General features: G+C 42.1%; 1 protein-coding gene across 4 annotated transcripts; it reads left to right on the top strand.

Moving 5' to 3' along the window:
* Positions 1-615: 615 nt before the first annotated feature.
* On the top strand, positions 616-26,302 carry PARP3 (poly(ADP-ribose) polymerase family member 3). 4 transcript variants are annotated; one of them, XM_042453806.1, is made up of 11 exons: positions 616-771; positions 4,289-4,566; positions 6,344-6,469; positions 15,553-15,744; positions 18,991-19,126; positions 20,479-20,705; positions 21,826-21,984; positions 22,202-22,288; positions 24,515-24,692; positions 25,514-25,660; positions 25,773-26,302. In XM_042453806.1, the coding sequence occupies exons 2-11, from the start codon at positions 4,366-4,368 to the stop codon at positions 25,940-25,942; spliced, it is 1,623 nt and encodes a 540-aa protein (XP_042309740.1). In that variant the 5' UTR covers positions 616-771; positions 4,289-4,365; the 3' UTR covers positions 25,943-26,302. The 4 variants fall into 4 exon arrangements, with proteins under 4 accessions (XP_042309740.1, XP_042309741.1, XP_042309742.1 ...); XM_042453807.1 differs by having other exon boundaries at positions 619-771; positions 4,211-4,566; XM_042453805.1 differs by lacking the exon at positions 616-771 and having other exon boundaries at positions 2,977-4,566.
* Positions 26,303-27,644: the final 1,342 nt, after the last annotated feature.

Raw genomic sequence — 27,644 nt, 5'->3', positions numbered from 1 at the left:
TCCACCTGAACATTAGGAGGAACTTCCTGGCAGTAAGGGCTGTTCGACAATGGAATGCACTCCCTCGGAGGGTGATAGAGTCTCCTTCCTTGGAGGTCTTTAAGCAGAGGCTGGATGGCCATCTGTCAGGGATGCTTTGATTGAGAGTTCCTGCATGGCAGAATGATGTTGGACTGGATGGCCCTTGAGGTCTCTTCCAACTCTATGGTTCTATTCTATGATTCTATGTATTTTACTTATGCATTTTTATTGTAACCTGCCTAGATCTCTCTGGAGAGGCAGAATATAAGCTATTATTAGTGTTATTATTATTATGTATATCCTGCTTCTCCAGAAGGATCTAGGTGGGTTACAATAAAAATACATAAGTAAAATACTTAGAATTTTGAAACAACAACAACAACAACAACATATTATTATTATTATTATTATTATCGTTGTTTCCTCCTATCTCCACTCCTCCTCCAGGCACAAAACGTAAAAGTTTAAAACCAATAACCCTGTCAGGCCAAGCTTAACCCAGCAGGGCAGGCCTGGCTTCCCTGGGCAGCAGCAGTGGGTTAGGCCCAAGAAGGGAGGCCCTTCTTCTTCTTCTTCTTCTTCCTTCTCCCTGCTGCTCAGGCGCTGGCTCTTTCCTCAAAGGGGCGGAGGGGAGGCCGGCTCTTTGCCCAGGCTTGCCCGGCCACTTTCCTTCCTTCCTTGAGAGCAGCCCTGCCCTGAGGCGAGGGAGAGGAGGAGGAAGGCCTGCCTGCCTGCCCAGGAGTGACTGAGGTGAGTGGGCGCCCAAGGCACGGGAAGAAGAGCTAGGCCTCTCCCTCTGCTTCTGTTCCTCCTCAGAGCTACTGTATTCCCAACGCTGTCTAGGAAAAGGGAAAGGAAAGGGTCCTGACTAGGGAGGAGGAGGAGGAGGAGGAGGAGGAGGGGGATGCTGCTGAGGAGAACTGGGAGAAGAGACTCGGGTGTCTTTCCCTCCTCCTCCTCTGGGCGACCACACCTGTCCTCCTTTTCCCGGACGCGTCCTCCACTTTACGTCCTCTTAAATGCCCCTCCTGGTTCTGAGCAGGACTAAGAAGCATGGGCTTATCTAATGTAAATATAAATATAGTACAGTATATGAATTATATTTCTAGAATGACTGTCTGGGAGCTTTTCTTTGGTAACGTCCCCCGTTATATAGGTGGAGATATATATACATACACCCAGACAGACACACGCATGTGACCACGCCCCGTCCTCCTTTTCCCGGACGCGTCCTCCTCCGTCTCAGGCGCCTGCCCAGGAGCAGGGCTAAGAAGCAGGGGTTGATATTTCTAGAACGAGTGTTTGGAGGTTTTGTGCCCATTATGTAAGTGGCTGCATAGTCAGGGTGACCAGAAGTCCTCCTTTTCCAGGACACGTCCTCCATTTCAGCCTTTATTCCTCTGCCTGTAAGGCTGCTGCCACACTGCAGAAATAATCCAGTTTGGCACTGCTTTAACTTCCATGACTCAATGCTATGGAATCCTGGGAATTATAGTTTGTTGGGGCAACAGAGTTCTCTGACAGAGACAGGTGACTAGAGGTCCTACTCTTCCAGGACACGACCTCCATTTCAACCTTCTGCATTTCAATCCCCCAATAGCCTCCAATCTCAGGAGGACTGAAAAACACCAATTTACATTTCTGTCAGTGTTTTGAGCTTTTATTCTATCGTGTCCTCCATTTTTCTGGGATGTCTTCCATTTTGCAGTGCCTTGTCCTCCTTTGCAGTGAGGACACCTGATCACTTGCCCCTCCAGTGCTGAAATGCTGTGACTCACGTGAGAAGTGCCTTGAGAGGACACTCAGTTGATGCCACACTGCAGAAGTAAAGCACTTTGACACTGCTTTAACTTCCGTGGCTCCATCCTGTGAAATCCTGGGGTTTGTAGTTTGTTGTGGGCGGCACTGGGGCTCTCTGACAGAGAAGGCTAAGTAGCTCACAAAACTACAGAATTCTGTAGCACTGATCCATGGCTGTTAAAGGGGTCTCAAACTGCATTAATTCTGCAGTGTAGATGCAGCCTGTGAGCCAGCATGGTAGTGGTTTGAGCCTTGGACTCAGGAGACCACTATTCAGATCCCAGCTTGGCCATGAAAACCCACTAGCTGGCCTTGGGCAAGTCACATCCTCTCAACCTCAGAGGATGGCAATGGCACCCCCCCTTCTGATGAAACCTACCTAGATAACCTGTCATAAGTCAGAAACCATTTGCAGACACACAACAACAACAACAACAAGCAAGGAACCAATGGGAATGCTCCCCATGCAAAGGGCGCTCACATTGGCTCCAGGAAGTTTACAGAGTTAAACAACTTGTTCACACAAGCCAGCCATCTCACATGCACACTACAAAGGAAATGTGAAAAAAAATCAAAAATCACTACCTAATTTGATGGATGTGGCATGCCATAAGCAACTGTAATGAGGCACTTTTGAAACACAAACACAAAGAATACATATCCTGTATTAAGAGTATTTACTGATTTGGTGCATTTCAACACCACAAATTTATTGTGAATGAGCCGTGTCATGAGCATTTGCCTCTGGATGCTGCTGTTGCTGCAGCATTACTATTTGCCCAGTGTGTAGTTTAGGCCGGCTTCAGTTCTTTTTAGAATTAGACAAAAACATAATGTTTGAATAAAAAGCAGCAAAACTTTTTTTTCCCTAGGGCCTATCAAACTGAGTCAGTTGCCAGCTATCAATATAGCTGTGGTTTTGCCAAAACCAAGCAGCAAAGTAGAAGAAATTAGAATCAGTTAGGACTGTCACTGGCCTGTTACAGACTGCCAAAATAAAGCTGCTTCGGGTCTCTTTGGAGGTATGCTATTTAAATGATGCCTGGGTCCTAAGAGTCCGGAGGTTGCACCAAAGCCACACTCCATTCCTAAGCACTGGAGTGCAGCTTTGGTGTAGCTTCTGGATTCTTAAGATGCATACATCATTTAAATAGCATACCTCCAAAGAGACCCGAAGCAGCTTTATTTTGGCAGTCTGTAACAGGCCACTGTGTTTTAATCAGAAATGCTGTAATTTTCAAATATAGTTCCTCAGATGGTCACATTCAGGGGTCTAACCAGTTGACCAGACTGTTGTTATGCCACAACGTCTAAATCCCAGGTTAGATGACAAGTCACACATAATACTTTTTGGGGCTCTTTGAAAAGTGTTCAGAATCGAGGGGTCTTTCTGCTATGCATTTGACAGACCACATAACACTTATACAACTCTAAGCAGCCTAAGGCCAGAATATGTGAGAATCTGCCCTATTTTATGGACCTAGGGAAGACTGTATGTCCATTACTGTTGTTATGTGCTCCAGCTGCTAGAAAAGTGAGGCTGGCAGATTCCCCCCAGAGCAAATGTTCTGTGTAGACGCACCCTAGTGTGGCAACCCCTTCCCCAGGGAAGTTACTTTAGTTTATTTATTTAATTGGTATTTAGCCGAGAGGTTAAAAAAAAAAACACGCCGTTCAGCCAAACCTCTACTGATCAATACAACAGTTTCATTTTAGACACTTCACCTGTTTTATTGCAATTTATATATTTTATTAGTGCATTTTTAATTTTATTTTTTAGACAGTTGCTGCAAGCGTTTTCTCATCCTAGCTTTGTGGGGCTGGGGGCTTGATATCAAAGCAGTCACTGAGTAGAGGGTGGATTTATAAATTTCATATATATATAACTATCAACCGACCACCACAATGTTGACTCTACTGCTGACCCACTTAAGTAGGTGCATCTTGGTCCCTTAGGCCCTGTACAGATGGGCCCTTTGCGGCTTGTCCACAACATGCTAAGGTTGTCTTGGGGCGGCACGTGCACATGCCCCGCAACCCTAGCACATCGTGCATGTGCCGCTGTTATGCAGAGCCTTACAGATGGCGCGCGTAATGATGACGTCGCAGCTGTGCCACCTCCAAACGGCACTGCGCAGCTTCAACGTAACCACACCATCTCTGGCGCTTTGCGGCACCACAAAAAGGAGTTGCTTTTTGGAGCTTTTTTTCTGCTGCACAGCAGCGCCATGCAATTTGTATGCTGCGGCGCTCCTGCGCAAGAAAGAGACGTGCCTCCCTAGCGCCTCTTTCTGGCAGTCTGTACCCCGCCTTAGTTCTGTGTGTGGCGTTATTCTTCCAGCAGATATTTTAAACATCATCAATGTTATGTCTTCCTTTTGTCATGTAGGAGCAAGTGCTTTCAGAGGCCTACTTTTTCTTCTAAATTGAGTCTGTACATGTGAAGGATTAACTTGTGTGTCTTTAGGGGTGTTTTTTCCACGGTTTCCTGAAAGAAGTGAGTTTGACTCTTTGGGAAGGCAGGTTAAAACAACAAAAGGAACCATGCCCCCCAAGCGCAAAGCATCAGTCCAAAACCCGGCTCCTGTCAAGGGAAAGAAGGTTAAGGAGGAAGCAGAGCCAAAGCCTGAACCGGAAGAAGACAGTTTTCGTTCCACCATGGAGGCACTGAAGGCAGCTCCCAAGGAGAAACTAAAGAGCAAAATCGACTCTGCCTGTCAGCTGAGCAACTTTAGTGAGGCTAAGGTAAGCATGAAGCTGTGGTTGAGATGTTATCTCTATTGTAATGGTAAAGGTAGTCCCTTGACATGAATGTCTAGTCATACAGGACTGTAGGGAGCGGTGCTCATCTCCATTACTAAGAGCCGGCGTTGTCCAAAGATGAGTCCTGTGGTCATGCGGCCAGCATGACTGCATTGAATGCAGTTACCTTCGCTCCAAACTGGTACCTATTTATCTACAGTCTGCCCTTCTCTTATGCATGGGATCTGTTCTGGACCCCCCACGTAAGAGAAAAAACGTGGAAGCTCAAGCCCCATTCAAATGAATGAGGCTCGTGCCTGCGGCATCGTGGCATGCGAATGGGACGCACTGCCCCTTACACCCCACGCACTCTCGCGCAGCTTTGAGCGTATTCTCAAAGCCGCGTATAATGTGCCCACGTATAATGCGGCCACACTGTATTTGGATTTGCATGCTTTCAAACCTCTAGGTTGGAAGAAGCTCGCACTAGTGACAGGAGCTCACCCCATCATGCAGCACTTGGGCTTCGAACTGCCAACCTTCTGACAGTCAGAATTGGCATCTTAACCAATAAGCCAATGCATCCCTTAATTTATATGCTGCATGCCTCCAAGCCGCCTGGAAGCTGCGTAGCCATTTACACAGGCCAGCTTCCAGGTGCTCTGGCGGTGCAACATTTATACGCTGTATGCTGTTGGAGCGCCTGGAAGCCACCCGACCATTTACACGGGGGCCGGCTTACAGGTGCTCCAGCTATGTTTTATATGCCGCATGTGGTCTGAGCACCTTAAAGCCAATTTCCGGCCACAGCAGGGCAGAACAGCTGACTTTGCCAGCCCAAAATAGAGCAGCTCTTTGCTGCTCCTTTTTTGGCTGACTAAAAGACACGGTGGTTGCCATGCCCTCAGTCTGGCTTCGGAAGGGGCGGCCTGTTTAGTCCCTTTGGCTTTCATAACAGATTTATTTGTTGAAGTCTCATATGATTAGTATAGAAGGAGGGAAACTGAATGTGACAAAAATGTGTGTTTTCTTTTACCAGAAATTTATTAGCTAATCCAAGTTACATGGCAGGGGGTGGACAGTATTCCTGACTTCAGAGCACCTCCTTCTCTTTATACATCATCTTAACTAATGCTGCTACTCTGGAGTGGGAGCTACCAGATATTTCAGCATGAATGAGAATTTTCCCTGTTGGACTCTGTCCTGAATTCCATCAGTTCCTTCACTGACCACTGATCAAATGTTTTTTGTAGTTCATAAAAATAATGTATTGTTAATCTTGTTTGTTCTTACAGTACTCCTGAGTGTTTGGTAATTATTGTGTTCCCATTTCACAGATGTCTAGCAGAGTCTGAAATGTAAATGTTTGCACAATACCATTCCATATGAGTTCATGTGAAAAGGCCTGGCTCAAAGAACAGAACTTTTTATTTGGGGTGAATGTGACATCTTCATCTGTTATTAAAGCGGGGATATACAGTGGAACCTCGCCATAAGCGGGGGATCCGTTCCGGATCCCGCCGCGTATGGCGATTTCCGGCTGTGCTCGAGCCCCATTGTAAACAATGGGGCTCGTGCACGGCGGCGCGGAGGTGCGCGGGGCGCAACGGGCGCACGCGCCCATTCAACTGAATGGGACGCGCCGCCCCTTCTGCCTCGCGTGCGCCCAGCGGCTTGAGCGCGTACGCTCAAAGCCACTTATAAAAAGTCCGCGTATGCAGAGGCCCCACTGTATATTCACATGCTATATGTAGAGTTGATCTCTCTGTTACCATTTTAGATTCATGAAGACTATGACTGCATGCTGAATCAAACTAACATTGGCCACAACAACAACAAGTTTTACATCATCCAGCTCATAGAACAGAATGGGAACTACAAGTGTTGGACTCGCTGGGGCCGTGTAGTGAGTATCCTGCCTATGATGGCTGGTGCTTCTTAATAATCTGCATGGCCAATCAGGCTGTCTCAAACAGGGCTGCTTTCATAATAAACCACAGCCATGGCCAGTCTTGCCTAACCCTGGAACAAAGACCTCAGACTGCTGAAATCTGAACCGTTATGAAATACATTTTTCTTCCTTATAGCAGTGATTCCCTAGCTATGTTCCCTATCCATATTCATGCTAATTATTTCCCCCCTTAGGTAATGGGGGAATCAAAATGACTGAAAAATCACTCTCCTGGTAGAGTAGCGAGCAGTAGGAGTGGAAGGCAGTGAGGCAGATTTTGCAGTGCAGAAGTGAGGAGGAATGAGAGCAGAAAAAAGGAGCTCGTGCTAAAGAATGGAACTGGTTTATTCATGATGGTGGAGGGATTTGAGGAGAGGTTGCACAATTTTTTTTAGCATTTCTATATTCTGACCCATACACTGTTGAGTATCATAACGTAACTATCCTCTGGACTTTAAGTGGCACAATAAGTATCATACCTATTCTCTGGATTTTAAGTGGTAAGTATCATAAGTATTCTTTGGACTTTAAGTGACACAATAGTGCCTGTGGTTAAGTAAAGTTGAGAGCATTAGATTCTTGTGCTTAAACTGTCCAAGGCTGCTAATGTAGAATTATTTACTGGGTTACGAACACCTTTCAGTTGGTACTGCTTATTAGGAGCTTTGTGAATTCTTGCTTCATTTAACCTGTAGTGCTCATTCTTGAATCTCTCTTTCTTGCTTTCTCTGTATATGTGTATATATACATAATAATAATAATAAAATTTTTATTTATATGCCGCCCTTCCTTCGATCAGGGCGGCTCACAACAGGTTAAAATACAATCAACAGTGCACATTAAAACAAACCAACAGTAAAAAGCACCTATGTGTAACAAGTTGGCAGAATCATGGGTGTGTCCAGAAAATTGTTATACACAATGGGGTGAATCTTGCTGGTAATACTAATGAGAGAAGATCTACTCTATCAATTGTTGAATAGTGAAGAACACATAACCACAAGAGAAAAGGGAGACATGTCTCAGATGCTAGAAATTTGTCTTTTTTATCTAAAAGCCTAATGTCCTCGGAGAGCTTCTTCAGAGGGGCATTCAAAATCAGGACTGCAGAAATTTTTGAATAAGGTACTCCAGTGAGTAAATAGTATTAGAGTTTCTTTTTCACACAATTCTGCAATCCTGACTTTAGCATTCAGAGGTTATAGATTTATAGGCACCGTGTGTTAATCTCTTGCTCTGCAGCTGCCTCTGTCCAATGGTAATAATGTTCTGTGAAGCAGACCTTTGATCTCATCCTGCTAGGTTCTTGTGTTCTTAAGCTGCTCCCAGTTATCTGTTTGAGATAACACAATTGGTTTGTCCTTGCTTTTTAATAATGAAATGCACTGTAAAAATAACACTGCAGACTGGAGAATGGTAGTTTGCTGTACATGTGCAAAAAAAAAAAAACACAAAAAATCAAAATCTACAAGCAGTGATACCTTTATTAGGCCAACTCCAAAGCATAAAATACATTATGCAAGCTTTTGAAACACTACAGGCTTCTTCATTAGGCAAAGATGTTAAAACCGATACAGGAGAAAAATGATAATTATGTCATTATTTTTAATATGATGATGAAGAAACACTGAAAGCTTGCCTAATGTACTTTATTTGCTGGAATTGGTCCAACAAAGATCTTGGCTGCTTGCGGTTTTTGAATTTTGTTGTATTTGGCTGCATGGCCAACATAGCTATCCCTAAATATGTTTTGGGGGTGGGAGAGCAAGCCACCCATTTGTGGCTGCTGCATTTCACATCCAGCCAGGCTCCCTTCAACTCCCTGTGAAAGCAAACATGTGATAATAGAGCTCCATCCTGAAAGTGACCTGCTACCATTGCTGGTCATAATCACTGCACAGTATTCCGTGTATCCCTCCTTAGTGGATTTTTGTCTAGTAAGGGGGGAAAAGGCAGAAAAAGCATTACAAAATATGGGAGGATGTCCAATGATAGATGACACAATAACAACACTAACGTCAGAATTGTGCACCATTCCAAATATAGACCCTGGATTTAGCCTTCTTTTTGGCCTGACACTGCTGCTCATTACCCAGAGGTTTTCAAAATAAGCTCTCCATAAACCTTGTTGCTTGGTTCCTTATAGCTTGAACTTGGGCAAAGTTTTATTTGTGGTTATACCCTCCCTGCTGCCTATCTGCAGGCGTTTCACTAGTCTTTTCAATCCTATTCCTCAGATAACTGAGGAAGAGTTACCTGTGAGGAAAACTGCTGAATTCAAGTTGCTCTTATCTGGCTTGATCACCAGAAATTCCTCCACATGCGAGGGAGGCTGGTGGCTTTTAAAAATGCTCCGTGTACAGTGTGCCTGCATTTACACGGGCGCACCATACGCAGCTTTCAACATATGCTGAAAGCCGTGGCAGAAGAGTCCATTGCGCGCCCTGGAAGAACTAATGGGGCACGTGCCCATGGCACATGTGTGCTGCTGCACCACCATGTACCGTGGGCGTGAGCCCCATTACTTTCTATGGGGCTCAAACATATGCTAATTTCCCCTTACGAGGAGGGATCTGGATCCGGAATAGGGATTATTTTCTTTTCACTTGTTTTTACTCTGTTACTTGTTTGTATTTGCTTTGTTAACTTTATTGTTGTTATAATTACTATATATTTTAATTTTATTTTTTGCCATTTGAACCTGTGTTGAGGGACTGGGAACGGGGTTAATTATGAATTTCATTAGACTGTAATGTTTTTATTTTCTTTTATTGTTATTATATTTGTTTACGGATTTTGTTTGCTTAATCTTTTATGCATTCTATATGTTTCGTAATTTTGTAATTGTAATTTTGTAAACCGCTTTCATCTTCTTGGAAAGCCGGTATATAAATACATTTTATTATTATTGCTATTATTATTAGGGGAGGGCCCACTGTACAAAGCTAAAGATGCAGGCTGAACCTTCCTTCCTCCACACAGGGGCAGTTTGGGATTGCAGTGAGTGCCTTTCAGTTGTTGTTTTCTTTCCCAAAGGCTTGGATTTTATAAGGCTTTTATTTCCCCAAGTATATTGTCATACCTTGGCATTGTCTTTGTCTGAGACATCTGGAATGAGAGTTTAACTGAGTCACAATATGCCCTTCTTGGTTTCCTTTCACTGATTTTCTTTGTATGTAGTTCCCTCCGTATCTGCATACCAAAGACAGATGCTAAAAACACTCTTTGGGCAGAAGTGCCCTGAACAAAAATCAGAGGAGATTTGTATTCAGATTGAAGTCTGGGATGTTATTTTTAAATGCTAATGCATTACTGTGTATTCGTTCTCAGTATGTATTCTTTTTTAATTACTTCCTAATTATTAAACCATTTAAAATAGAGAAATTGCCAAACATGGGTAATTCTTAAAATTAATAGAAACAAATGGAATGATGTGTAAACCTTCATAGAAGAAAATGTTTCATGGCTGTATCACATTATGCCTGCCTTACCATAGTTGTGTGCTACAGGTAGCATAATTACTTTACATGCATTAGTTCCAAGCACTGGTTCAGCCAGCAATTAACTAAAGGAACAATACTTTAGTTAGTTGTGTTCATTACCTCATCATATGCCAGTCTTTGAAGAATCAGCCTGTACAACTCCACAGTTACTTCCCAAAATTATATTTTGACAATTTCCTTTTCAGCAGCTAGTTTAAAGGAAGGCCCACTGTTAGATATGAGTGTAGATTAGTGTGACAGAGTTTCAGCCCCCTTTCCTTCAGCCAGCAAGTTCTCTTTCCACAAATTCTACTTTTGCCTCTCAGATGACACTGAGGTGGCATTCTTGGGCACTCTCTGAGTGGAATGGGTTTGGTCTTCATCCCTCTGGTTGCTGACCTTTATTGTACACTCAGAAAGTCTGATGTGAAGATCTTCTGAGAGACTGAGGGGTCATTCACACTCAACTTTTTGTACCGAAGAGATGCAGATCTGTACAGTGATGTGATACTCAATTGACGTTCACACTACGTTTAGTGTGATTGAATCTCTCCAGCCCGGTCAGGCATTCACACTGGCGCTATTTTTGGATCAACATGGCAGCGCCTCATGGCTGGGAATGGATGCCAGCGATCTGGATTGATTCAGTACCACATTTATACTACCAAACATGAGAACGCTCTGCTGCCCCCCAAAAGACACAGATAGCACCGGGTAAAATTCCCTTTTCACCAGCCGCCCCCCCCCCAACCATGCCAGGTGCGTCCAGGGTACAGTGTAAATGACCCTGAAATAACCCGCTTTCCACACTGGGTTATTTTGTAGTGTGAATGACCCCTGAGTAACGGGGGGGGGGGTGATTACAGTTTGTCAGGACCTTGAGACCTGTTCTATTCTGGTAGGCTTGCCATAATTGTCCACGAAAACACAGGACAAAATGTAGGACAAATTTGAGACCAAAATGTAGGACAACTGCAGGACAAAACTCAGCCCCAAATGTAGGACATTTAAGAAAAATGGAGGATCTTAAATGTCCTACATTTTGGGCTAAGTTTTGTCCTGCAGTTGTCCTACAGTTTGGTCTAGATTTTGTCCTACATTTTGTTCAGGGTTTTAGTGGACAATTATGGCAACCCTAATGTTTCACCCCTCTGCTCCATATGCTTTTATTAGAATGTTTTGAAAACAACAAAAGCCCGACTCTGTTATTATGTTTTGACTACAAGAGATTATAGTTACCTTTTGTGCAGTTTAATTTGCCTCACTTGCAGGTTATTTTTGTTCCTTGTTTGTCCTTTCCAGTCCCCCTCTATTTTTTGTGTTTGCTGTTTTTCCATGTGTTATCCTAGTCTGTGAATGGTGACTTCCACAGTGTTTCTCCCAAGTATAATGCAATTGCCTTTCAATTTTCTAGATCACTTGAATTATAAATTTTAAAAGTTCACTGTCACCAGTCTTACCATGGGATGGTTTACTAAGGAGCTGTAAATCTGCTAAACTGCATGATAGTGAATGCTTTAAAAAAAACCAAAAAACACCTTGCTTCACTAAATGACTTGGCTTAACATTACAGGCCTAATGTGTCTTCTTGGAAGTCAGCCTCATCCAGTTCAGTGAGACTTACTCTGTTGCAATCACATATTGCACTGCAGCCTTGATGCATAACTTTTTAAACCAGACAAACAGTTGATGAAGAGCAAAGTAAGGAAATGTAAGGATGGCCCTAGATTGGATGGCAGATGACAGTTCCTGAAGTACTAGAGTTTAAAGAGCTGCAATGGCTTCTGGGGCTAAATACCCCAATTGAGGTATTTGTAGTGGGCACTTGCTTCCAGAGGCATTCAGAGGGGCAGAAACCGAATCTTCCCAGTTCCTTCCAGTTAAAAACCACCAGTGGGAATGGGGCCACAGTATTTATAGTGGAACAATGCATTCACAGTATTTAAAGTGGAGCTGCTTTATGCAGTAAAATCTTCAAAAATCAGGATTATTAGTTTGGACAATCTAATAGAATGTGTAGAATCCCAGTAGAATAGTGCTACTCACTGGGATAGTTTTCTTTTGGCACCCCATTGTTTATGCTTTATATCAAAGAGAGCTCAGATTCCAGTAGAAAGAAATCTTACATGATAAAAAATATCAGTCTGAAAACTCCAGGCCAAAAGACATACCCTCACCTTTGTCAGCAAAACATGAATGGTAATTTTATGCTAGGTAAACAATACTATGCTGGATAAGATAGGGAAGGAACAAAAACTGAGAAGGTGAAGAAAGGAACTGATTTAAACTGCCCTACAGTCATTATCGGTCAGTTTTGTACCTTTAACAGTGCAATCCTATACATCTCTCCTAAGAAATAAATCTCTGAGTTCAGCAGGGCTTGCTAACAGCTGTAGATACAGGATTACACCTCAAAGACTGAAATGGGGCGTGGTGTTTTTCTCTTTTTCTTTCCAAAAAAGTATCTTGGGATCTAAGTGATAAGTGCATGTGGCTCCAGACCCTAGTTGCTAAGGCTCTAAATTAAGTTTCCTGTCTGGAAGCACTTCACATTTATTACAAACAATATTTGCTCAGACCTCAAGAGAACTCACTCCTGTATTATGGGTAACTGCTCTGGGGGGAGGAATTGAGTTGGAAAAATGTGTTTGGCATCTAGATGCTGCGAAGGGAAGTGGAGTGGAAATGCGGGCTGTGGAGACTGAGCAGACAGTGAAACCCAATTTCTGCTTCAAAGCCACAATTCCAGATATCAGAGGATGTTTTAAACGCGGAGACATTCATGAGAAATGCATTCTATACCAGACATGGAGGTTTTCTACAGAATTTTCAGTTCTTATTTTATCTGTTGATTCTGCTTTAAATATTTTCTTTCCTTTGTTAAGTATGCTTTGCCCTGGGATTATAGAAATTGTCACTCTCAGCATCTTCATTTAAGCCTTCCTAGATGTTTGCTTTCATGATTTCAAAGAAACTTCAGACTTGGAGTTGACAGTTGGTTGACTGAAAAGGCTGTGGAGCAAAAAGATCATAGGTTCAGGTCACCGCTCTTAAGAGGGTCTGGTAGCCCAGGATAACTTTCAGACACAGTAACATGCAGAGATGCTCTGCTTCTTGTGGTGGGATCAAAATATTTAAAATATCAAAATATTTCTGGTGCGAGGAAAAGAAATACTGTAGTGCTGAATGAAAGGTAGAGACAGATTGATATAAGTTTATGAAAATAAATGAATCAGGGGTGAAGGAAAGCTTTAAAGATTTTACTGAGATCACACAGTAGGATTAATTTCTGACTAAGCATGATGTTAATATGTTCAAAACTTAGGGAAGCTAATCTCTATTTGTTGTGCCGTGCCTTCAAGTCATTTTTTACTTACAACAACCCTAGTGTGAACCTATCATGTTTTTTTCTTGACAAGATTTGTTCAGAAGGAGTTTGCCATTTCCTTCCCATGAGGCTGAAAGCATTTGACTTGCCCAAGATCACCCAGTGGGTTTCATGGCTGAATGGGGAATCAAACCCTGGTTTCCAGAGTCGTAGTTCAACACCCAAACCACTACGTCACACTGGGTCTCTATACTAAAATATTAAAACTCAGCTAGTGAAATAACATGTGTTGCATTTATAAATATAAATAGATCAGATAGCACTAGGAAGAGTTGCCTGATGGTGGAATGGTTAGTCAATGCTTATTCAAGAAATACTTGCCATGGTAAAATCCCTACAACTTTCATTTTTTGTATTCAAGTTCTTTATTATTATTATTAATAATAACTTTATTTATAAAAGCGCTATATATTTACACAGCGCTGTACATACAATCATTTTAATTGGACGGTTCACTGCCCTCAGGCTTACAATCTAAAAGACACGACACAAAGGGAGTGGTGGTGGGGAAGGGGCTCTCTAGTAGGATAATACATATAAAATACATAGCAATACAGGAAATGATTCAATAAAACAGACAACAAAAGAACATCAAATAGCAAGTGACAATTATGCAATGCCTGGGAACGCTTCTCTGAACAGGATGGTCTTCAACTCCGTTTTGAAGCTGGTTAAAGAAGTGATGGCTCTTGTTCGGGGGGGGGGGGGGGAAGGTTCCAGGAGTGAGGGGCAGCGAGTGAAAAGGGGAGAATCCAAGATGGGGCAGAGGAAATCCTGGGCTGGGACAGCTGATCTTGACTACCAGAACGGAGGGCCCTAGTGGGAAGGTGAGAAGAAATAAGGTCTGATAAGTAAGGAGGGGCCAGCCCATGGAGGGCTTTAAACGTCGACAGCAGGAGCTTATACTTGAATGCGGAAAGGGAGTGGGAGCCAGTGAAAGGATGGCAACACAGGAGAGATGTGGTCAGAGCGGTGGGCGGAAGTGATAATGCGTGTAGCTGAATGCTGGACAGAAATTAAAGGATGGAGGTGAGAAAGAGGAAGCCCAGCCAGGAGAATGTTACAGTAATCAAGTTGTGAGATCACTAGGGCATAGACCAGGATCTTGGCAGTAGAGGCGGAGAGATATGGTCGGATTTTGGCAATATTGTATAAAAAGAATCTACAAGCCTTGGCTGTGGTCTGGATCTGAGGGATACACGACAGAGAAGAATCAAAGATAAAACCAAGACTGCAGGCTTGCTGGACTGGTTGAATAGAAATGTTGTCCACAGAGACAGAAAAGGAGTGTTGAAGGGTGGGCTTAGGAGGAAAGACAAGAAGTTCCGTCTTGGACATGTTGAGCTTCAAACGCCGATGGCGCATCCACTGCGAGACAGCTGTGAGGCAAGACGAGGCTTGCTGTTCAAGCCTTGGAGAAAGGTCGAGGGTGGAAAGATACAACTGGGTGTCATCGGCATACAGATGGTAGGAAAAACCAAAAGAGCTGATGAGTTTACCTAAGGACAGTGTGTAGAGAGAAAACAGAAGGGGACCCAGAACAGAGCCCTGGGGAACTCCAACAGATAAGGGAACAGAGGATGAAGTCTGACCACTTGCAACCACTGCAAAAGATCTGTCTGATAAATAAGTTCTAAACCAGTCAAGAACAGAATCTGAGAACCCAAGGTCAGAGAGTATGTCAACTAGGAGACAGTGATCAATGGTGTCAAAAGCTGCAGACAAATCAAAAATAAAAATAAAATAATTATTGTTTTGTTAGGCTCTGAGTCAAATCCAAAGGAATGCATTTACCCTACATTCCAGTCTATAGGCAACATGATCTCTTGATGGCAATGGGCAGTACAGTATTTGTCAAAATCTGATTTAGAGACTTGCCATGTGGTGAATTGTGGTCCTTGTATATGTTGTCTATTTCAGCATGGAAGATGATCCCAGTCTCTTTCTTGAGCACCAAACTGTATGTTAGAACATATAGAGGCATACAGGCCATTCCACTTTATTTAAGTTCTTGCCTCTAAAGACTGTTGAGAACATTGCTAATTTGTGGTTGCCCTTTTCAGTGCTAAAGAAGTCTAAAGAAAGAAGTTAGAAAAAGCATTGGACAGAGGCACAAGATATTTACGCTTTTTATTAACACGTCTTAAATCTCTTGCTATTGCTTTCAGGGTGAAGTAGGACAATCAAAACTCAGCACCTTCCCATCCTTGGAAGCTGCTAAGAAGGAGTTTGAGAAGAAGTTTCGGGAAAAGACAAAGAACAGCTGGGCTGACCGAGAAAACTTTGTCCCTCATAATGGCAAATATACCCTGATTGAGGTGCAACAGGAGGATGAAGAAGAGCAAGAATCTATAGTCAAGGTAAAGGACTATGGAATACACTGGGAGCCAGAGTCTGTAGGCAGAGGTAGGTAGAAGGTAAGGCTGGATAACTGGTAGCTCTTTGAGGCTGCATCTGCACTGCATGTAGTTTGACACCACTTTAACCGCCATAGCTCAGTGCTGTGGAATCCTGGGATTTGCAGTTTTGTGATATTTAGCTTTGTCAGAGAGCTCTGGTGCTACAACAAACTACAAATCCCAGGATGCCATAGAACAGAACCATGGCAGCTAAAGTGGTGTCAAACTGCATTATTTCTACAGTGTGGATGCCACCTGAGTGATTTACAGTAATCCAGCAAAAGTTTCTCATGCCATTTATTGAACTATAGCAACATCAAAAAGGCTTTCCCTGTTTAGCTAGCTTGAAATTAGGCTGCTGAATCAAAGAAACCTTACGGGGAAATTGGGAGTATGTTTTTATGTGAAAGGGCTGCAGGTTCAGTTTGGATATTGGATATGTGACTGTAGAGGCATCCTTGTTCCTTGGGTCCAAAACTGCAATTTGAAGCTTGCATATTGGAGATCTACTTTCAGGTGAAGAAGAATAGGGATTGTGTCACAACATATGCCTCAAAGTCACAGTTTTTGACCTGGCTGTTGTAAGTGTGCACTGCGATGCTAATGAAAAGAACAAAACAGGTGTCGCAATTTTGCCATCTGCCCATCTTGAAGATATTGGAGAAAGGGTGAAAATGAGAGTGTTGCTCCACCATAAAAATTCTGCCCCCATTAAGTGATCCCCAAATTTCGTTTGATCCCCAATTTTTTAGCAATTCAAGATCTTTACATTTAAATCATTTTTTGGCAGTTTACTAGTTGTGTAGAATCATCTGTGTATACTTTACTTTTATCCTCATTGCTTTGTTTTAAAGTGCTTTGCATACTGTTTAAAATAGTGTTTTAACCGGATAGCTTATTTAATTGTTTACTTTTTATCATTAAATGTTTAGTTCTCCTTTGTTTTAATCAGAGCTGTAAGGCACCTCTGGGCCCTCAAAATGCACATTTAAATAGTTAATTGAGTTTTAAAATTATTTAAGCTTTTCTTTTCTTTTTTCTTTTTTTGCTGTACTTTGTACCTTGGGGCCCTTATTGAGGAAAAGGCAGGATATAAATTAAACAAATTGATTAATAATATTCAGGTTTTGGCTCCCTTTTGAGAAAACATTTTGCTATATTCTTCACTATAAAATGTCTTATAACATAAAGCAAAATTCAACAAGTCAAAAGACAGTGATCCAATAATCACACAACAGGAATAAGAACAAGTGTTAGAAACGGAACATGCTTTGATAGAAATACAATGCCCTTTCTTACCAGCTATAACAACAAAAGCCCTGCAAAGTTTTGTAATAAGGAAATCTCTAGGTTTGTCTCTTTTTTGACCGTTTATATAGGATTTTGTTATCAGAGAAGCTATTCTCTCCAGGACATCTAAACCTAGGTACCACTTGCTTTTTGACAGTCTCTGAAATTATTTCTTGTAGTGTATCTTGGCGTTGCACAAGTCAAGGTTTGAATATTTTTTTTGAACTGTGATTAGTATAACTTTGGTTTTACATTGGGTTGGCAAAATGCCTACCTACCTGGCATTCTATGACTAAGAGATTTGCTAGTCTAAGGGGTCATTCACACTCACATTTTTGTACTGAGGAGATCCAGGGAGATTCAGTGATGCAATACCGAATCAACATTCCCACTACGTTTACCATGATCTAATCTCTCCATGGCATTTTAAATCCTATTGACGTTCACATTATCATAGTATCAATTTAAAAAAGAGCCTTCATTTCAAATGCATTTAATCTTTCTTGTGTTTTTTAAATGTCAATCAAATGATGAACATCTTGATCATACCGCTTTTGCCAATATTTAAAAGTACTTTCATACTGATAGAAAGTGGCAGCCACGCAAAAGCAACAGTGTGCATAAGCTGTCAAATTTTATTTTTAAAATAAAGTCCACCATCTCATCATGTTCCCAAGAGAACCTCCTTCCCAGCTTTTGTGAGCTCTGGGAATCAGCCATTGGTGCAGATAAGGGGACTTATTTACCGGCAGAAGAGAAAAAATGCTGGGTGGCGCTTTGAAGGGACCAGTTTCTACAGTGTGGGAGTTTCAATCCACTACATTTATGGAGACAGTTTGTTCACCCCTGCAACCAAGTTCCAAGAGGGAAAAACAATGGCACTTTGCCGGCAGGCCAAGACCAGTGGGATGTGTATATTCCACACTCTGCACATAACCCTTCCATTCCTGAGTGCTTAGAATGAAATCGAGAGCAATTGCAGCTCTTTAAAAAAGATCAGTTCTTTCTAAAAGATGCAGTAAAAGTCCTGGATTCAAAAGTACCAGGTTAAGTGGGTTTTTTGCCACCACCACTACCATCCCAAAAACTGCACTAAGTGCATTCGGTGAGAATATGAACAATCCATAAATAAACCGATTTCTACACCTATGACTTCCTTCCATGCATTTATATTTATGGCAGGGTCCGCAGCAAGTGTTTATTCAAGCAAACGGCACAGTGGGTTTTGTCTTGGCACTATTTGCCAGCTTCCCTCTGTAGTATTTGCCTTGGGAATAACTGTATAGCTCTCATTTCAGAACTTCCTTGAAGGGTTTGTATAATAACTTTTCACTATTTCAGCTTTTAATTCCAGAGTTAGTTATTAAACCATTTGGGACATCTCTTTTTAATGTTACAGAATTGCCATTTTACTAGCTTCTTAATTTTGGGCCATTAAGCATTTTCAGCTGGGTTTTCATATAAAACATGCATTGGTTGAAAAAAGGTGAATTGGAAATGTTTCACTGGTCTTCCTATCAATGACAATATGGGAAATATATGACATAGTTGTAATGCAATATCCCAAATCTCACTACACAGCTATCTTTTCTCAGGTATACCTTTCCAGAGTCTGTGTGTGTGCGTGTGTGAGAGAGAGAAAGTTGGAGCACATAAGAGAGCAGGAAGGGAAGGCGGCGGTGGCAAGGGAGGACAGAGAGAACATATACATAGATCAATACCTCTGACAACCCAAGTCTGGATGATCAGTGAATGGACATATAGTACAATCTTGTGCATATATTCTTTAAAGTAAGACCTACTTTTTTCAAAGTTGCTTACTGCCATGTTATGCCCATCTAAGATTTAAGTCGTGCCCTTGTAGAAGGAACTGGATGGTATACAAATCTCAAACTAAATTGTTTCTTGTCTCTAAAGGTGGACAGCACAGATGGAGTGAAGCTATTCAAGCAGAGGATACGACCTTGCTCCTTGGACAAACCGACACAGGAACTGGTCTCCCTCATCTTCAGCAATGACATGTTTAAAGATGCTATGCAGACCATGAATATAGGTAAAGGATGAAGGAGTCTTTGCTCTACATCAGGGGTAGGCAACCTGCGGCCCACGGGCTGGATGCGGCCCGGCAAGGCTTTGGTACCGGCCCCAGCCCGGTCCTGCCACCGATTGCCGCCGGAGCCTTTGGCCTCTCGCGTGAGAGCGTGGGGCCTTTGGCCTATCAGGAGGAGGCAGGCAAGGGGGGGCAAGCAGCGGGCAAGGGGGGCAATTGTCTATAGAAGCCTCCAAAACATGCATTTATATTAACATTTTTTAAAAAATCAGCAAAAAATTTTTGCGTGTCCTCCATTTTTTAAAAAAAGTGTCCTCCATTTGAAAATTTTGTTCTACATTTGTCCCGGTTTATTTGTTTATTTAATTTTTTTTTAAACTATTTAATTATTTATTTTTTGGCTTCGGCCTCCCAGTTGTCTGAGGGACAGCAACCCGGCCCCCGGCTCAAAAAGGTTGCCTACCCCTGCTCTACATAAAAAAGAAGCATGTCATATTCCTCCATCTTACTTTCTCTTGGTATCATGCATGCTTCAGCTTCATGATCCATGCGAACCTGCTAGAATCCTGAGATCTTCAGGAAAAGGCTTTCTCTCATTCCCTCCACCATCCCAGGCTCACTTGGTGACAACATAAGAGAGTGCCCTCTCAATAGCTGCTCCCACCCCCTGGAACTCCATTCCATGGGAGGCTAGACTTGCCCCCTCCCTGCTTGCCTTTCAATGGCAAGTGAAACTCTTTTTATTCAGGCAGGCTTTTTAAAATCATGATAGTGTGGCTTTTATATGGGGTGTGTTTTAGTTATGTTTTTAACTTTTGTTTGTTTTTAATGTTAATTTTATACTGTTTTAACTGAATTATTGTTGTTGTTTTAAATTTTTTGTTGTAAAATATTTAAGATGTTTTTATCTTATGAGCTGCCTTAGGTCCCTTTCTGGGAGAAAGGTGGCATAAAAATGAAATAAATAATTTAATAAATAAAATAAATGTGCTGTTAATAAGGAATTGGTTTAATGTGGTTATAGACTTGCGACCAATGTGACTGATGTAGAATGATGATATGTACAACTGCAGTTAGGCCAAAATAGAATGAGAGGACTTGTGCTGAGAGGTTCAGGCTTCCAGTGGTGGTAAAAATTGGTTCTCTGGTCCTTCATCATAAATGATGATCAGTCTGGGAGTATCAGATAATGCTGCAATTAAGGGTTAAAGGGTGGAGGAGATACTGTATACGGATGGCAGTAGATGATGACAGTCTAATTTAGGTTTCTTCAACCCCTGGTTTGTGTAATTCTAAGAAACCAGAATTTGTTGAGTTGATTTCTTCCAAACTTTTCCACTTTGTTGTCCTGTCAGATGTGAAGAAGATGCCCTTAGGGAAGTTGAGCAAACAGCAGATTGCCAAAGGCTTTGAAGCTTTGGAGGCCATTGAGGCAGCCCTGCAGGAGCAGCCATCTGCCCAGAAACAGCTGGAGGAGCTTTCATCTCGCTTCTACACCATCATCCCCCACAACTTTGGCCGTAGTCGGCCTCCAGCCATTAGTACACAGGAGGTTGTCCAAGCTAAGAAGGACATGCTGCTGGTAAGTGGTTCTAAGAACCCGTCCAATCATTATCATTAACCCAAGAAATATCTGTGTGCTACAGGGCTGGCAAGTTTGCCAGAGTTTTCTACAGCTAAGCCCTTACACGAAGGGCTTACTGTATATTGATGAGGTTTCCTGACTTGTGGATGAGTTCTGCATGGACATACCTGTTTGCCTATACTGGCAGCCAGAGATTTTTATCTGGCTCAAAAGCTGTGCAGTGAAAGTTCAAAAATGGGGAGAGTGGTGTCAGATGAGGTCAAAGGATATTTCTGGACAGTCTTTGGAGTGGAACCCATTGGTTCCACTCATTCACTAAGTCTCTTTCTACCTGTCTTAAAGGTTAATGAAGTTTTCTTTTAAAGTTGATAATGGAGCTCTTTCCCAGTAGCTGTACTTGCACTATTCATCACTACAGAAATGTAAGATGAATGAGGAATAAGGAATAGTAGCTATATGAATAAATTTATTAATTCTGTATATGTGAATATGTATATAGGGGAAAGGGGGGATGATGCAAGGTAGGACTGTTAATATGTATGAATATTTCTTGGAATATTGCTTGTATGGTTTTTAAAGAGTTTAATAAAAATTATTTTTAAAAAAAGAAATGTAAGATGATGATGTAGTCTATAAAGAACCTACCAGAATAAAGGTCCTATAAGCTGAGGCTTAAAGAGAACAGTGCCTACAATTAAAATAATAAAATAAAACTTTTATTTATATCCTGCTTATTTGTAAGAAACAATCAAAGTCCCAACTGCCATCTTGCTCCTCTAAAGTGATAAGGCAAAAGGCCTGAGTACCCAGCCAGGACACTCACTGGATGTTTAGTCTTCAGCCCTTGAGGTTAAGATAGCATCTTATTACTTTACTGGCAAAGTGAATAAAAGCCTCTTTGCTTTCAGGATCAAGAATCAATTAAATTACCTCAGCCACAATGATTTATTGATAACACACTCATAAACATATTTACTCAGAAGTAAAGACGTCTGATTTCAGTGGTACTTCCTCTGATGTAAGTTGGTATAGGATCCTAGCCTGAAAGTAGACTGCCTCTCTATCAGCTTCCTTTTTTCCTCCCAGGACTTGCATAATTTTGTTCCTTTTCTTGTAGGTACTGGCAGATATTGAATTGGCCCAAAGTTTGCAGGCCCAGAAAAAGGAGGAGGAAGAGGAGATGAAGGTGGAGGAAGCACCACATCCACTGGACAAAGACTATGGACTCTTGAAGTGTGATCTTACTCTAATAGACCCATCATCAGAGGATTATCAGGTATGATGACTCCATAGAAAATGTTTTGATCTCTGCAATTGTGTGGTAGGAGACCCAAACTCTGTGTTGGAATTGGAAGACCACTGTGAAGCAGGGACAGCATGCAGGACTATTTGCTCCTCAACTGGAAAATGGTGATTTACTATGTTTCCAGTTTGCCTTCACACTTTAATGATTACCACCACCTCCTCTTTCTCTTCTCCTCTCTCCACATTAGCTGATTGTAACCTACATAGAGAAGACAGGCTGCAGCTACCGAAAACTTCAGGTCCTGAATATTTGGAAGGTGAACAGGGAGGGTGAGGTAAGATTCCTTCTTGTTCTGCTCCATGATTTTGTAACACACAACACACACTTACCTGACCTGTTTTTGGACAAAGCTGTGCACAGCTCATTACCTGAGAATTGCCTTAGCTACTGGTCAGAATGTATCCTAAAAGTCTGGCAGCAAGAACTGGTTTCTTTCATGAAATGTATTTCCTTTTTCACTCTAAATTGGATTTTGACAGATCAATATCACTGGCTGCATTTTGATCTGTGCCCTACAGCAAGTAGTGATGAGCCTTGCTGTGGGAGGGATGGGAAAAGTGTGATCCTCTGTGTTGTTTGACTGGAAGTCTCAAGATTCCTCCCCATTGGCTGTGTTTGGCTTGGGCTGCTGTGAGCAGTCCAACAACACATCTGAAGGACTAGATGTCTGCCACCCTTGACTTAATAGGTGAACTGTGTAAGAGTTAAGGCCCTCTACTGATGTCCCAAGAGTGTTACCTATAGCTTTGTCAGCCAGGGTGGGAAAACGCCAGAATTTTTTTTTGGTGATGTCACTAGGAAAAATCAACTTTTTATTTAAACAGGCCTTTTAAGATTCTGAAGGATTGATTTTATTGGGGGATGAGGGGGTTGGTTTTAGATTATTATTTTTAACTTTATATGTTTTAAATTTTATATTTGTAATTGTTTATATTTTTATTTTAATTCTATGATTTTAATTGTTGTTTTAATGTGTTTTATATATGTTGTTAGCCGGCTTGGGTCCCACTTTGGGAGAAAGGCGGGATAAAAATAAAATAAAATAAATAATAAATTCACAAAGAGCAGATTTTTCCCTTTCAGCCCTACATATCAAAAGGAGGGGATCAGATCTGTCTAGTCAAGCTGCAACCTGCAAGTAGAACTCCCACTCCCCACAGCTCCCTCCCCATCATATACAAATGAAGTCACAAAGTGTGACTTGCAGAAGAAAGACATAGTTGTGCTTGAAGAGTGACTCCAATGACTCCTGCAGGAAAACCAACCAGTGCACATGTTGGACCAATCATTTTTTTTCTCTGGTCATATCCTGCCTCTGCTGAGGTAGGGGTGGATTCATAATGGTGAATTACTCTCAAGAATATGAGACACCTAAAATGTTAGGATAAAGAGGACAGAAGGAAACCCTTTAGGTGAGGGGTAGGCATCTAGCAGATCAGCCAGGTATGGTGTTTGAGAAGGTCCTGTAGGGTCATTGGCCCGCTAATCCTGGATTTTTTTTTAAAAAGCCCCCCAAACAGTTCCTTTGGACAAAAATAGGCTCTAGGATGCCCATTTGGGCTTGTAAATCTTTTTTTCCCTAGGATGCTAATCCCAACATAGCAAAATATTCCCCTAAAAGCTGTCCTCAGAAAGTCCCAGTTTCTTCAGCACCATTTCTAGGCGTAGCAGTGTCATTTGCAAGGGGGTCTGAAAAGTCAAAAATAGCATCCAGATTTCAAAGCATGCCCACTACTGCTTCAGGTGAATGAAAGCATGGACAGTGACTGAAGAAGAAAATATCCCTTTTCCCCCCCGCCCAAGTGTCTTTGCCAGGAAGTCTAGATTAGGAACAGGTAAAGCAGGGAAGCTAGTGGGACTGACTGATTGCCACAAGCTGCATCCCACTCAGCACCATTGGGGGGGGGGGGGGGGATTGTGACTTTTAAAAAATCTTTTTAAACCCAAAAGGCTTCCATGTGTCTCCCAGTGGCAATTGGAGGGGGCAATTTTGCCATGATTTTGTCTCCTGGTGGACTTTTTTAAAGCCTAGGAGTGACCTTTTTTCAAGTAGGAAGTAAATCAGAAATCAACTGATTTACTTCCTGTTTGCTAAAATAGTTTTCTCAAGCCTAAAATATATAGGAGTAGCAAGACCAGAGAAATTGCTCCCCACATTTCAGTGGGGAAGTATTTTCACAAAAAGAAAATCTGAAATTTCTGCTAGAGAGCTCTCAAACTATCTTGAGACTGCATAGAGGCCACCCTTTCCCCACTTATGCAATAGGATATGTTATCTCTGGTGTATGCTCCACAGATGCTTCGGATATGTCTGACTAGGTGCATTTCAGCAGTGTGGTCTACACAATCCAAGCTCTGCCCTTACAGCAGACTTTACACACACACACACACACACACACACACACACACACACACACACACCCCTCATGCACACAGTCATATCAGATATGCAGACCTCCACTCACTCACTTTTCTATATTTTCTCCCCACACTGTTACAGCATAGCCGTTTCAAGACTCACAACAACCTGGAAAACAGGCGCCTGCTCTGGCATGGCACCAATGTGGCAGTTGTTGCTGCCATCCTGAAGAGTGGCCTGCGCATCATGCCACACTCTGGCGGGCGTGTGGGCAAGGGCCTTTACTTTGCATCTGAGAACAGTAAATCAGCAGGATATGGTAAGATCATTCTCTGCTCTCTTTGATCAGTATGAGGTGCATTTGCTCTCTTCTGATTGTTTGTTGCGTCTTAGAACCTAATGGGGGTGGGACACAAGAATTGCTCTTCTTCCGGTAGGCAGAACTGGACCACCACCACATCTGACTTTTTTCAGAGATCTTTGTGGGCCATATAAACAGAAATGTTGACCCCTTTATGTAATTGCAAAGCCTCCGTCCACTAATCAGTACTATCCACACAGGATATCTGGAAAACATCACAGATGTTTAGAGAAGGCATATTAATAACAAGAACAACATCCCACAACATATCCTGGCCTAGTTGTATCCAGATTTTCCATTAACTGATCCCTCTTTAACCCCGCATCTTCTCAAACTTTTTCTCTTTTCCTTTGAGTTCTGCCCCACCATTAAGTATTCCATCTTCCAAATCTATAATCTCTTGAATTCCCTCCCCTTTCATATTTAGATAAAACTTTCCACACTGCTTCCTATTTTCTCACTTTTTCTCCACCTCTCCTCCCATTCAAAAAATCCAGTCCTTTTTCTAAGCCTAGATTATTTTAACTGATGTGTTTTCCTGCAAGGCATAGGTGTCTTACTTCAGCACCCGGTGCTAATTGTATTGGTTTCTGTTTGTTTGTTTTTTTGCTTGCTTACTATTCTGTTTCCTACCCCTGCTTTTAACAACTGGGATCTCTCTTCAAAGGGTCCCCACATTATGTTCAGAGCATCTGCAATCTGTAGTACAATCTAAGACTGCTGAACTGTGTGCTTGTAGGGTCATTTTCACCTAAGTTTAGTTTCTCTCCCCCACCCAGTCTGCCCCACCTCCAAGAGGGTGGGGATCATGTTCCTGAATGAGGTGGCTCTAGGCAAAGAGTATCGCATCCTCCACGATGACCCTTCACTACGCAAGCCCCCAGATGGTCATGACAGTGTCCTGGCCTGTGGCAGGACTGAACCTGGTAAGTCAGAAGGCAGAAAAGTAGGGAGGGGCAGAAATGATCACTGTAGTTTATCTATCATATGTCCTGACCTCCCTCTTTTGACTTCTGTGGTTTGCTTTGTTATCCCCAGACCCTGCGCATGATAAAGAGCTAATCCTGGATGGGAAAAAAGTACTGGTATCTCAAGGAAAGCCCATTCCTATGAGTCAATATCAAAGCTCCAGCTTCAGCCAGAGCGAGTACCTGATCTACCAGGAGAGTCAGTGTTGCATTCGCTACCTTGTCCAGCTTCACTTCTGAAGGGTTGCTTGGCCTGCTCGCCTGCCAGGCCTCAGCTATTCATTGTTGAGGCTCCCTGTCTTTCTAGAGTTGGACAGATATGTGTGAGAGACTGTAATACCAATCATGAGTGCCTTGACATAGTTGGCAATGTTCCCCAGATCTTCATCAGTGCTTTTTTTCCCCTCAAGAATTCTGGGGCACCAGTTGGACTGAGAAGAGAGAAAATTCTATTTATTTTTGTTTATGACTGACAAGTAAAAGAAGTATTTGATCTAGCTGGTTGAAATATATTCCTAAGAAAACCTTGTCAGAGCATAGCCCTTATAGACGCAATTTGGACCTGTGTGTCCTATAAATAAAAGTATGTATTTGTGTGTGTGTGTGTTGCTTTTTTGTGTGGTCACATCTGTCCTCAGCTAATAGGATACATGTGCTTAGGTGGCTCACCCATTACAGACTTTGAGGTACAAGACTGCTCAGTTTATTGCAAAAGGACAAGTTAAGGGTGTGGATCAATTTCTTGAATAGTGTGCACATCAGTGTAAAAGAGGGCTGGGTAACTGTGGCTTGCTAGTTTGTTTTTAGACTGCAGCTCCCAGTGTCCTTAACAATTGTTTATATAGGCTAGAGGTGCAAAGAATTATTATCTAACAAAATCTAGGTGCCCACCCCTAGTCTAAAAGTGTTTTAAGTCTGTCTCTACCTTCTGTATAAGGCTGCTGCCACACTGTAAAACTAATGCAGTTAGACAGTTCTTTAAATATCATGACTTCATCCTATGTAATCCTGGGGTTTGTAGTTTGTTGTGGCACCAGAGCTCTCTGACAGAGAAGGCTAAATATCTCTCAAAACTACAAATCCTAGAATTCCCTTGCATTGAACCATGACATGTAAAGCAGTGTCAAACTGCATTAATTCTGCATATAGATGCATCCTAAATCACAGTGGAAAATGCGTGGCCCTCCAGATGTTTTTAAAACTAAGGAGATTATTGCACTTAGCATCCATAACATTCTGATACTCTCTGTAAACTAACAATATGGGAATGACTGTTACCACGTTTGATTTGTAATAGTGCGCTGTTAACGTGATGACAATGAATACCATCTCATACCCTTTGCTCTTCTAGTGGTAATGGTGCTCAGGTTGTAATGCATCCCTTTTTTGCACACACCAACTGTTGCTTTGAGGTTTGTAGTACTGCAACCCCCACCCCAAACCCCAAAATGCTGGCATTTGAAGGAATGTCAACAAAATGTTTTGGTCGCAAGCTTGCATTGTTTTTTCTTATTAACATAGTATGATAGCTACTATAAATTTAAAAAATAAAATAAAACAATGGGGAAAAATAAGATTACTTGTGTCACCCTCCTTTTGCTACCACCTGAGGAAGAGTAGAATTTGGGGATTTTCTAGGACAGGGGGGGAGGAGGTAGTCCCGACTAATCAGAACACAAGAACAGATTGAGACTGGTAGGATTATTGCACACACATCACCTGGAACGGCCTGAAAGCAATCATGTCAGTTATGAATAGAATTTTCCCATTTTTAACCAGGAATAGGAGAAGGCCTGATGGTGTAGGATGAGTGCTGGATGACAATGGGGCTGTGTGATAATACTTGTTCCGTTTGGGTTACATCCCGTGCCCAGCCCAGTAGGAAAATGCTGTGCAATAATCTCCTAATTCTCATCAGCACTTGTCACAATAGTAAATGGTG

Source organism: Sceloporus undulatus, chromosome 2 (assembly GCF_019175285.1).
Source record: "Sceloporus undulatus isolate JIND9_A2432 ecotype Alabama chromosome 2, SceUnd_v1.1, whole genome shotgun sequence".
Classification (NCBI taxonomy): domain Eukaryota; kingdom Metazoa; phylum Chordata; class Lepidosauria; order Squamata; family Phrynosomatidae; genus Sceloporus; species Sceloporus undulatus.
Note: the sequence above shows the minus strand (reverse complement) of the source record. Positions and strands in the feature narration are given on the sequence as shown.